Below are 12,862 nucleotides of genomic sequence, written 5' to 3' on the forward strand. Positions count from 1 at the left end.
CATTTTCAAGATGCTATGAGCAACTCCCCATGCTTCAGGACCAATCCCAGGTAAAGTATATGGGGCATTGCATTAACATCTTGAAAGTGAGCAATGCGAATGGGCCAAAACACACCTATATTATTGACAGGTTCATAGGGATACTGTGTAAGGAATGTCCAGATTATAGCTGTGAAACTGCCAACTTACAGAACAAATCATGGCATTTGAACCAAGGTTTCTCGTGGATTAAGGCTTTTGTTAGTATACCTTCTTATCAACTTTCCTTCAAGATTTTAATTTAATTTAACAATAATTTTATGGTGAAAACACCAATGGTCTGTTGGCAACACACACCAACATCCAGAAAGTACACTACATGTTCTAACTACACTACACATACTTAACTACTTAAATGACACACATTTGTTACAACTGATACAGAGTTACAGGTCTGAGGATTTAATTTTTTGACAAGTAGTCTTTAATTTCATTACTAACCATCCCAGAACTTTCAAAACCTTCTGCAAAGACAGTTTCTAAAATCTTTGTAGATATTTTTGGATGCCCAGTTACCTCAAGCAGGATATTTTTAGCGTATGCAGGTTAGTATGCGGCTTCTAGGACTATATATATAGTATGCCTTACCTTGCCCTTGCTGCTGTACATAAACGTTATCATAGCAAAATGCTATCACTCCCAATAAAACCCTGTACAAAGTTCCCACACTATCACTGTCATTTTTATGCTGTGACGTTAAAGTGGATAAGGTCCGTACCACTCTAGTTTACTACACTACTGTTATTAGGCCAAACATGTTTCAGATCAGGAAAGTTAACCTAAACCAATGTGGGATGGTGGCTCATTACATTATATTTATTATAGCAAGCTGAATGTTCTATTAGAGCATATCAATCTCCTGGCTTTTAGGTGATTCTTTAGCCCATCTAGCTTGCTTTCCTCTATGCCTATGTAAGTGAATTAGTTTACTACTCCCATACAATCACTGAGATGATGGAATAATGGCGGACACTTTTGCAATGTCATAATAATGAACAAATTTACACAGGCACTAAGATATGTATAACAACGCAGCCCCGGGGGATCTGTAACATAAAATCAACAACAAGTGACCTTATTACAATAGTCACTTTACTATCATGTCATGTACTATATCGGCTATCATTTCTGTATCAGCAAAAATTTTGCACCTTCAACCTTTGTATCACAATTTGAATTTTGATAAAGCAAACTTGGAGGATGACAATTTCCCACAGAGTAACACAGACCAGTGAGATGTCATCCCATACACATCACTACATATACCACACAATCAATACTACACCAGACACATAACACACATACACACATGATCATAGAGGTCACCAATGTACACGATAACTCTACATATCATTTAATGCTGCACACTCCTACAACAATACTACTTGTTTAACAGTTAACATGTACACAACAGTTACTACCAACATCTCATTACTATACTAGCTTACAGTAGCGATGGCATTAACATCCAGTCCTGACTTGATCAACTCCTTCACTATGGTACTATCTCCGCCAAAGGCAGCACAATGGAGTGCTGCTCTATCATACTAAAACAACACAAACACATCATCACTACAACAATCATCATAACACTACACTAAAAATTGTTAACAATTATCAACATACATTACTACCCCAACCATGCTATAGTGTGCTATATACCCATCCAGCTATACTTCTAGTGACACATACACTGTAGTGTTATCTGTTGTGTAACTATCATATAGCTAACTGGAAATCTCTCACAGAACACATTTACAAGTGCACAGGGTGCAATACAGTGTGGATTATAAAATACTATGTGTGATCCATTGAACAAAACTAGACTTGTAGAAATATGTACCTAGTGCATAGCTGCATGGATCTAGTAATGAGATGATGGTGAGGCCATCTGAGTAGTTGTAACTACCATTGTGTAAACTAGACTTATCCCCTTCCCCCATACACAGAAAATTTGAGATTTTAAATGGTACAAGAAATTTAATAGTGATACAGTGTATAGTACTGATCAAATGCAATATCATCTCTCGAGAGTGCGAGTAATTTAAAAGCTCGCTAAGTAAAGGGCGTGGCACTCATTTTGCTCACAAGTATTCATCCTGTTTAGTTTGAGATGAATACTGGAAGCAAAATGAGTGCCACGCCCTTTAATTAGTGAATTTTTAATTGATTGCACTCTCGCGAGACGATGTTGCGTTTGAGCTGTACCATACATCATTGATAGTTTAAAATTCCATTCACATTTAACACAGTAAAAAATCATATCACATAGTTACAGACTGTATATAGCATTTCATCACTTGCAGACAGCTGGTTATAAGTCAATTATAATGCACACACTCAGTGATGTTACTATTGTTTAGAGTGTCATAATCATTATGTAATTCTGACTGCTCTATTAGAGTATTTTGATATCGATCTCTTTAGCAGATTTTATTGGATATTTTCTTCTACTCTCTCTCTGTGACCAATGCTGATGAAGGATTTAGAGAGTTGCTATATGTTTGAGTATTCAGAGAAAGCTATTTCTGACTTTCAATATTATTTGTTGTTCAAGGCTGAAACCATACCAGCCATACTGCTAAATCCATCCTTGTGGTGATTTGAAGTTTTGGAGCAATTGTAGCTTGCCAATAGCTTGTACTATACACACCATAATCATGTATAAAGCTGTAAGTAGGACTCACTTTGTATTTTGCATTTGTCAATTCATTAATAAAAAATACAACAATGAAATGTACAGTCAATTTCAGGTTGCTTGCGAATGCATTTGAACGTGATTGCTTGGACACGCGAGCTGTTTTCTTTCAACCAAGCTCCTTTTAACCTCCTCACTGCCAAGTTTGTAGAGGCTCCGATCTACTGCTTCTAAACTGCTGTAACTTACACACCATGCCATATAATCCTATAAAACTATATATTAAATTACTCGCTATAGAGCAAGGAATTCGATTATGAAGTTGTTGTTTACAAAAGTGCAACCACAAATCCATTATATAACTTTAAAGTACGAAAATCGATCTAAGTGAAACCAAACGTGAAATTTCACTACTTTACTGGCTAGCACTGTTTATAATAATACAACAAACATCACTAACCTGTTTACAGTTGAAGTGATTATCTCTAGGTCAGGTTTTCCAGCATTTGAGCAAGTGTGCATCCGCATACAAGAACGAGGTCACTGTTTTGAGGCATACAAAAGTAGTAATACGTCACTCCAACCTATATAATCCCTCTCCTTACTGTTTCTCTTTATTAGTAGTGCCATTATCACATTGAAGAATCGTCTACAATGCTTGTTATCGACGTTCCGAAAGTACACGATTGCATCATCTAACCGCACAATAGTGCACAAGAGACCGGTTATCCCTGTTCCTGTTCACTTAAGGGCGTGCCCACTACAGGATAAATGCAGGGGCTACTAAACCGCTCGACCGAAGTTACACAGCATTTAGAATGTGATTCTACGGGTGTTTATAATTGAAACCGCCATATGTGTGTGCGAATTGTGCAATTGCATTCACAAGCAACCTAAAATTGATTGTATGTTGAGTACACATTTTAGAGCATACAAAATGTATTTTTGTAGTTTAGTGTAGAAAAAGAGATACATTTCTAGTCACTCCATTGAGATCGGGCAGGAGATGTAAAAATGTACAGTCTCTTGGCAACATAATGACAGTTGTTATTTGTACAAGCCACCAAACATGTAAACTTCAACCCTCAGGGTCCCTTCTGTTAGAGCTGTGTCCTGAGGACAAGAGAACTGATTATTGGATGGCTCTCTATAATCAGTCAATCAACCAAATACTTGACTTCATCCTTTTTCAATGTAATCACTTCATGTATTCATCCACTACTAGTCAAACGTATCATTTGAAAGAAAAATAAGGTGAAAAGTGATGCTATGATATAGGAGTCCAGAAAAGGCAGAATAACTTTAGTGCACTGATAATGATGAAAACAGTAAACAATCTTGTCGTCATGTGATCCAACTGATTAATTGGATATTGCCCTGTTATTAATCACCCTCAGTAATAACCAATTAACAGTGTTGGGGGTAACACATCACTTATGTAATGTGTTGCATAATAATTATTACTTTTGCGGTAACAAAGTAATATAACAAATATGCTATAAAAACAGGTAATATAACTCAAGTTACTTTACTTACAAATGTAATGTGTTACCTACATAAGTAATGAAGTTACTGTAATGAGTGTAATATTACATAACATCATTACTACAAGTAACGCAGTTACTAATCTCGTTAGTGATCCACTAAGTAATGCCTAGCCACAACGAAGTAACGAAGCCTACTGAATGAAGCTTATTCACCAGCTTCTTACTTACAACCAAGATTTGCACATTGTCCAACAACACAATCATGTCACGTGATAAGGCGGTAGTTTCACACGTGACAGCTTAAGGCTGTGGACACAAAGTAATATAATATGTAATATTATTATAGTTACTTTATTTTATAGGTAATATGTAACTGTAACTAAATAGTTCAGTTGCAAGTAATATGTAATATGCAACTAGTTACTTTTAAAAAGTAATTGCCCCAACACTGCCAATTGATCATTTGATTAATCACAATTGATTCATAGCCCTAATCCTTGTATTTTGATCTGACACAAATTTTATTATTATCAACAAGTTACAACAAACCAAGTGTCTTAGCTACTTGGACTGTCTAGTGGTAGTTACATTATACATGGTATTTAAAAATATCAATATTATTAGACAAATTAGTAAGATCATTAATATGTCTAGTAAGACTACAATTAGGCCATACCAAATTAATCATATGTTTCCCAGATTGTTTGCCCTCTAGTAGTGACCCGGCCAGGTCGAAAAGTAAATAATGTAAACCGCAACTGACTGTTTTGCTGGAGTTTACATGACTGCTCTATTAGAGTATCCCTATCTTTGACAGGTGCAAAAGCTAAAGTCCTTCCGAAATAAAGTGACGGAGCTCCATTTTCTACCCATTGCTACTACACTATTACTGCTTGCACATTGTTACAGAATCTATAGCCATGTTAGCAATTATTTTAAGAGATCATGTGATTTGCGCTTATTTTGGGTACATTGATCTGCTGCATCCATGAAACATAAGATTAATTTGTCATGGCCTTAGTTCATCACCTATGGTAATGGACAAGCCACGCCCACCAACAGTAATTACACATTATAATAATCACCTTATCCTTAGCATGAATATCTGCTCCTTTGGTGAGTAGGAGCTTAAAAGCTTCCAACTGTGCATACCATGCAGTGATCAGTAGCAACGTCATGTTCGACTATAGTAATAGACAATGACATGTAATAAGACATCATGTAGTGACTATAGTGAGACAGATGAGGTCACTATACTGTACCACTTCTATTGTACTGAATACAGTGGATAGTAATGTACCAAAATGAAGGATTAACATAAGGGTATACCTTATATGGTTATTGAGCGTTATAAATTAACTACTACCTCACTAGAGACACAAATACTGAATATCATGAAGGGTGTAGTCATGATCTTGACATTCCAAGGTAGACTAAAAGTTTAGAGTAGGGACAACAAACTAACAAAAAATGTAGTTCAGGACTACTAACCATGGCTGGATGATCATTTATACTACCATGGAAACCCACCCCACTATGTGTGTGTGTATAACAACACAATATACCTCATAGTGTGCCATACCGTACAGTTGGGTTGTTTAATCGCATTTGTCAATTAAGCACGTGCACATATTATTTGTTAAGCGCACACACATTTTTTGTGATTAACCATATAGCTGATAAGCACACATGGAAAAACGCAAGGTTCGACACACGACAAAGCTACATACAGGAAGAAACGCTGGAAAGTGAATGTCGCTTAAGTCTCCCTTGAGGTCTCCCTTCACTGTGTATACAGCAAATCAGCCTTCTGGATTACAATATTCTTATTCATTACGAAGGATGTCACCCAGAAATAGAGCTAAATATCCTTACACATTGGCGTGGTGACTGGCACGAACTACTAACTCCTCTATTGCAACATAGTGATTCCATGTAAACACAACATAATTGTTTATTAGGCGTATGCGCCTAACAGATAGTATGATTTTTATAAAAGGTTTCTCCAAAAATTATAAGCGCATGTGCTTAACAACCCGTCTCTACGGTATCTACAAAAAAAGGAAAAGTATACAAAGTGTGAAACAATTGAAATTGAAGTTGCTTAGTGATGGATTGTTCATTGTAATTGGCCAAGTTATTGACGCAATTAACTTGTAACTTCATAACTAGATGGTCGTAAAATAAAGTTGTGTTATTTCACAAGCTACACTGTACTACATCATCTCAAGCTATCAAAACCTTTCAGAATTAATCAATTAGTACACGCTATCTGAGATTTGGGGTCACGCTATAATAGCTCATTAAACATGAGGGTTGTATTTAATTTGTTTTGTGTGTTCAGTTCCATCTTAAGCGTGAGCCCGGTATGTCCATTGTACTATAGCTCTCTATTGCATACCACCTGCAACAAACATTTCACTATAGAAGCTTTACTCCCCTGGAATAGTTGTTTAAATGAAGTTTCTGTAATGAACAACTTAACAGCAAGCAAATAGTGCACTCACCATGAAGGCCAAACAAGTGACCTATCAATGTCCCATTCCAGACCATAATTATGGTAATAAGTAAATGTGACTCAAACAGCTCAGAGGAACCATATTCCTTAAAGGTATAGTGACTTATTTGACGATATATAATTTACTGGGATTATAATTTCCACCAGAAAATGAAACAAATGGCAATCAAAAATAATTTCCAAACTCAAATTTCTTATATATACAAAAACTTGTATACACCTGTAATAAACACACTACTCACTCTACACAATACTAAAGTATAGACAACTATACCAACTACAACTCACCCATGGATCACCACCAGGACCTCTTGTATTCACATCCCACTTCTTGTCCTCCAATAGGTAATGTAGGTCACTTATATTACCTTCTTCAGCTGCCTTTAGTAGCCGATCCAGCTCCTCCTATAAAGTATCACCATGGTGACTGATTAGTAAAACCACAACACCTCACATGATCCAATAATACTAGGATACACCAAAATGCATGTCATAGAGTGGGTTATTATAGCGTCTGAAATTTCTGCAGCAGGATATTTAGCAACAGAAGGTCATTGCTAAAATTTAAATCTTGCTGTTAATTAAGCAAGATTCCATACTGCCATGCAGTTGATACACTAGTTTTGATCGTCTAAATTTTGTTTTGATTGTTTGATTTCATCTGTAAAAGAGCCTTGATCTCTTGATCAACCATAAAACCTAGTAAATTCTTAGTGTTGCCAAAAGTTCACTTTCAAAAGTGCTTCATCACTACTTTTGTGGATGCCTTGATCACTTGATTCACTGTGCACAAGCCTTTTGATTGAATCTTGATCCCAGTTGTGTTTCAACAGACAGTATCGAAGTGACTACCCCTTGAAAAAGCAATGTGGCAACATTTGTAACAATCAACTGTTTCAGTTACTAGCAGAGTAAAAACAAAAACACCTGCCCAGTGTTGTATATACAACTGTTACATCGCCCCCTGCTGTCTTTCATATCTGAGTCGTTCCATTGTTTAACTAGCCTGATGGGCTGGGAGAAAGCTTTAAGAGAGATTTGGATCCTTGCTAGCAAGCTAAAAGGCGATCATTTTTGCCTCAAGCAAAGATTGTTCGTTCGAGTTACATACACCTTCTCTTATGCACTTTTTGCTTCGACTTTCTTTACAGTACACAGCTTTGGTTGGGCAAATATATCTTTCCAGTGAGCTTAATGATGAAGCTTTCAACAGCATGTGACCTTAGCAAAATCATGTTATCATGGCAGCAAAATTCTCGCAAATTTAGTGAATGCTAAAAGTAATCATGTCTTGCAATAAAAATCTGCTATATGGTAAATACCACAACCCAACCAATAGGCCACTAGATGGACCATTACTGTGCGATCTATATTATACTTTGCATGGAAGGATCAAAGCAATGCCACGTAGTGTGTTGTTCATACAGTACTTATTAGCTGCATAACTGTACTGTATGATTCATACAGAACAGTTATGCTGTGTATACAGCACACTTGCAAATACAGTACAGTTATGTGGAGAATTTTTTTTACGGAATGTTACGAAAACAACACACTGTAAATCGCTAAAATTAACCAGCCAAAGCAATCCTACCAACTCGTTCTATGGCTAGAAATAGACTGTATAAACACTTACTGATCGTCTGATCATGAAGCTATTTACACATGACTTCACTAAGACAGCACGATTGATCATTGCAAATCGCTAAAACTAACCTAACTAATCCTATTAATTCATTCTACGACTAGAAATAGATTATATAAACACTTACTGATATCCTGAAAACTGAAAATCGCAGCAGTTTGAGTACTAGAGAAAATCACTCGGAACCAGATGACCAGGAAGTGCAATACAATATAACAGTTAAAGTACTGCCTATACTTGTGTGTATGAAAATACAGCACTCGGGGAGTATCTTGAGGCAAATACAACACTCGGCTACACCTCGTGCTGTATTAGTCTCTCAACACGCCCCCTTGTGCTGTATTTTTCATACACACATGTGGTGGTGCTTTAACTATAACGTAAAAGCTGAAGTACCTCCTGGACACCAAAATGTCTTGTACTGGGATACTTTGGTGTCTTACGGACACATCAGTTTTACAGTGTAGTCACAAAGACATTATGGTAGTTTTGTGATCACCAAATTTAATCATGCTTGATCACTTGATGTACCCTAAATCAGACCCTTGGTCACATTAGATCAAGCACTGCCACTAAACTGATGGTAGTGACTACCACTTGTGTTAATACTAACAACAAGCACTCAACTAATACCAGTCAATTCTTAGTGTACAATAATGGACTTGTGAGTAGTTAGCTATGTAACTGGGTCCTGAGACATGTAATTGAGGGTGGAACCACAAATAATAGACTTACCTACTAAATACATTGTCTATTATCTATGGGGAAGTATGAATAGTGGACCCAGGGACCCACAAAGATCCAGCTTTTTTGGAATTTGATACACTTCACAATATTTTATACTTGTACTAGGTACCTCTGCAAGTAGTCTTGCATGGCCAATACGCTTTTTCCCCATCACAGTGTCTCACATGATGTTTATACCAACTAGAAAATATAAGCGCCTCTGAAAAAATAATATCTGGCAAAATTCTGATTACTAGCTAAGCAAGTTTCAGTCCAGCAGCTTGAAAACCAGACTTCACACCATTTGCACAATGTTTCTAAACTTTAGTAGCTAGGGGATATATGTAATAGACTAGTATGCTCATTGTGCAGCAGGCAGCTGGCCTATAAATGCAGTCACCTTCAGAAGCATATTAAAACTAGCCATTGAGATTGTGAACCTAATAAAATTTACTGATTTTAGCGGAATTCTGCATATCTACTGAAATGGTAAGGTCAAAAACATACGAGAATCTCACTAAAAGTTGGCTTAGGAAACATGGTGTCTGTTTATATAGGCCTACAGAAACTAGAACAAAGCTATTCTAAACTAAGTTACTCACGCGGCACTTTCTCGAAGTGGCTTTCCTTAATTTTTGTCTTTAAACTGAATGGCCCGCTCAAGGGCAACAGCTCTTCATACAATTCCTTAAAAGTACAAAAGTACTCTAATCATGTACAAAATGTTCCAGACCATTTTTTGTGTTTAGACTAATTAGTTTAAGGAAAATTCCCACAGTCTTGGTAACAGGTGAATCCCACAATACATTACGCATTGGGCAAAATGACAAACCGGATTCAGAAACTTAGCTGGGCCCACTTATCTACTGTAGCTACAGTCTTGAAAATAAGGTGGCGTATTCCTTAGAGGTATGTGAATAATTAGCAGACCGTTTTTTGTTGTGGGTCCTTCAAAAATTTACGAAACTCACTGTGTTTTTACACCATTTTAAGCATTTTGCGTAGTTTTGGGGGGTGCCTCTTTCAATATTAATATATTGATTATTAACAAAATAAATTCAATATGGCACTTATAAATTCTAATTGGTTTAAACAACATCGTGATGAGGGAAAACTGGACTGGCCATGCAAGACTACTTGCAGAGGTGCATAGTACTAGTATCGCGTGGCCAGACAGCTTTTTTCTCTTTGTCATTGGGTAGGGAGAAAAAAGGGTCTGGAACAGTTCGAATCCCACACTCATCTTGGCACTCCCCAGATAATTGGGGGGTGTTAACCAAAGAAACGTGATGTGTTTTCAAATAGTAGCCGCTTGCGTCAATCAATTGCAAGCGCATATTTATAAACCGATCAGCATCTAAAGCTGCCTTTGAGGCGATAATAGATTGATATTGATTGTTAGTTCTTTAAGTAAGTTAAATCTTTGTTTATTGCTGTGCTGTGGCATTCTTGTTACAATAGAGTTTAAGCGCATGGGTTGCATACTTATCGTGACGTGTCAAGACGATTGTGGGATTCAAACTGTTCCAGACCCTTTTTTCTCCCTACCCAATGACAAAGAGAAAAAAGCGGTCTGGCCATGCGAGACTAGCATAGTACAAGTATAGAATTCCAAAACCTTTGCATTGTCACAGAATTGGGCAGAATTTGTTTTTCTGCCCCTTCTTGCTCTGCCCACAGTTTAAACATGATCAAGAGTATACTGACTACAAACAATAGTAAGCACAACACTATCTGCCTATTATAATACTCTTGATAATATGGATTACAAGCAGTGTTGCCATGCTGTGAATAAAGTTCATAGATTTATGAACTTTTTGTCTTGTTTGTGAACCTGAAATAATCTATGAACTTTTTATGAACTTTTGGCTGGTTTGTGAATCTGAAATAATCTATGAACTTTTTTATGAACCTGGAGTAATCTGTGAACTTTTTATGAACTTTTGGCAATTTTAGGTGGTAACTTTTTTTTTTTTTTTTTTGCTCTTCAGTGCCCTACTAACCCAGAGATCCACCTATTTATAATGTGTAGGCTAGTTTTCGGAAAGTGACTATGGATTTATGAACTTTTTATGAACAAATTTATTTTTTCACATGAACATTTGGAGCAAATCATCTGGCAACACTGATTACAAGTTATGACCTACTAATGCAGTATTTAATCATCTGGATTATAGATTAATTCGGCTATTAATCAAAACTTACTTTACTTGGTGACGGCTCCGACATTTCCTTGCTCACCTCCCTCCACCACTTAAGGTATACTAACGATCGCTCGAGTACCCTCGATTTTCAGTTGTAAAGTGTTATGCACGTTCCAAGCACCTTGCTTTAGTCATGTGATGCCCCTTTTGCCATGACAACCTCACGAGATTAACATCGATCATAGATAATAGACTATGCATCCATCAATCAGCTTAGGATGAAGAGGACCCGAGCATATAGTCTGGCCAATCTTAGCTACGTGAGTGTGTGATTGTTTGCAGTGCATAACTGAATTGTTGTCTAAACAATTTTAGTATCATTGGTTGTTGCAGCAAGGCTGTGAACACTGGTAGACCCTCAGCCCATACTACATGAACATAAAATATGATTCTATAAAATCAATGCTAGGAGCGGATCTAGGATTTCCCAAGAGGGGGCTAAAAATGTAGCAACTGGATATACGGTACTGGTTGATACAACTAGTAGTGCAGTTTGTGTTGTACTGTAACATTGTTTTATTTTTATAGCTTCCTTGCCATGTCTGCAATTGTATGTGTTTTGACATCTCAATGATGGTTTACTCTCTCTGAGAAGCACACTCAGTATGAGGAGCATGCTTTATCTGAGGGGTCTGGGGGCATGCCATCACAGAAAAATTTAACTTTCTGAGATCAAATATAATTGTGTTGTTTGAATCTCATTGAATAAACATTGCGAGCCACTTTAACTTTGGTAACTAGCTTTCATATAAAGACACACCATAGATGATGCAGTATGGTTTGAGTTCAAGATGAAGATCAAGGCGTCTAGCAGTTGGTCTTTGTTCTTTATAATTTAAAGAATTTTAATGATGGATGTTCTATTAGAATAGTAGTCAAATACAAAATAATTCGATTCCCTTTTGTTGATTCCTAGAAGAGATTAGCTCTTCGCTTCTCACTCTTTTCATTGCCCATGTATATGCTTTAGAGACAACTACTGTAGCTTCTACTATCTTCCTAATTATATAGCATATAAGTAAAATTTTGGAGGGGGTGTTTCAGCCCCCATGCACCCCCTAAATCTTCTCTTGATGTAAATGCCTTTAGCTAGCAACATACTGTACAAACTAGGGTCTGGTGTAGCTCCATGTTTGTGTTGATTTAGTTATGGATGACTTTTTAATTAGGGATAGGAAATGCAATAATGTGATGTCACAGTTTCCATTGGAAGTCTGCATAGCTAACCACTCACAAGCTGAGTCCATTGTTATGCACTACAGAGTCACAGAATTGACTGGTATTAGTTGAGTGCTTGCTGTTAGTATTAAAACAAGTGTTAGTCACTACCATCAGTTTAGTGGCAGTGCTTGATCTAATGTGATCAAGGGTTTGATTTAGGACCGGATTTATCAAGTGATCAAGTACTATTAAAATTGGTGATTAAACAATATTTAAGAACTTTTCTAGGAATTATAGTTAAATATCAAGGAATCAAAATTTTGACTGAGCTGTAGCAATCAAGTATTATTTTGATCCTGATCATAATCACTACCATATTATGTCTTAGTGACTATACTCTGTAAAAACTGAAGAGTTCACAGGACACTAAAATGTCCCAGTATG

At 36.7% G+C, this 12,862-nt stretch overlaps 1 protein-coding gene across 1 annotated transcript in view; it reads right to left on the reverse strand.

The window, feature by feature from the left end:
- LOC136261523 (uncharacterized) overlaps window positions 1-11,412 on the reverse strand; it is a 68,489-nt gene extending 57,077 nt beyond the window's left edge. Inside the window, exons 1-4 of the mRNA XM_066055534.1 lie at window positions 11,259-11,412; window positions 6,971-7,087; window positions 5,250-5,348; window positions 1,488-1,586 (exon numbers count right to left, since the gene is read on the reverse strand). Of these exons, the coding sequence (XP_065911606.1) occupies window positions 1,488-1,586; window positions 5,250-5,348; window positions 6,971-7,087; window positions 11,259-11,282 (339 nt within the window). The 5' untranslated portion in view covers window positions 11,283-11,412. The remainder of the gene's footprint in view (window positions 1-1,487; window positions 1,587-5,249; window positions 5,349-6,970; window positions 7,088-11,258) is intronic.
- Between the last annotated feature and the right edge of the window lie 1,450 nt (window positions 11,413-12,862).

The sequence above is a fragment of the Dysidea avara genome, chromosome 7, assembly GCF_963678975.1.
Source record: "Dysidea avara chromosome 7, odDysAvar1.4, whole genome shotgun sequence".
Taxonomy (NCBI): Eukaryota; Metazoa; Porifera; class Demospongiae; order Dictyoceratida; family Dysideidae; genus Dysidea; species Dysidea avara.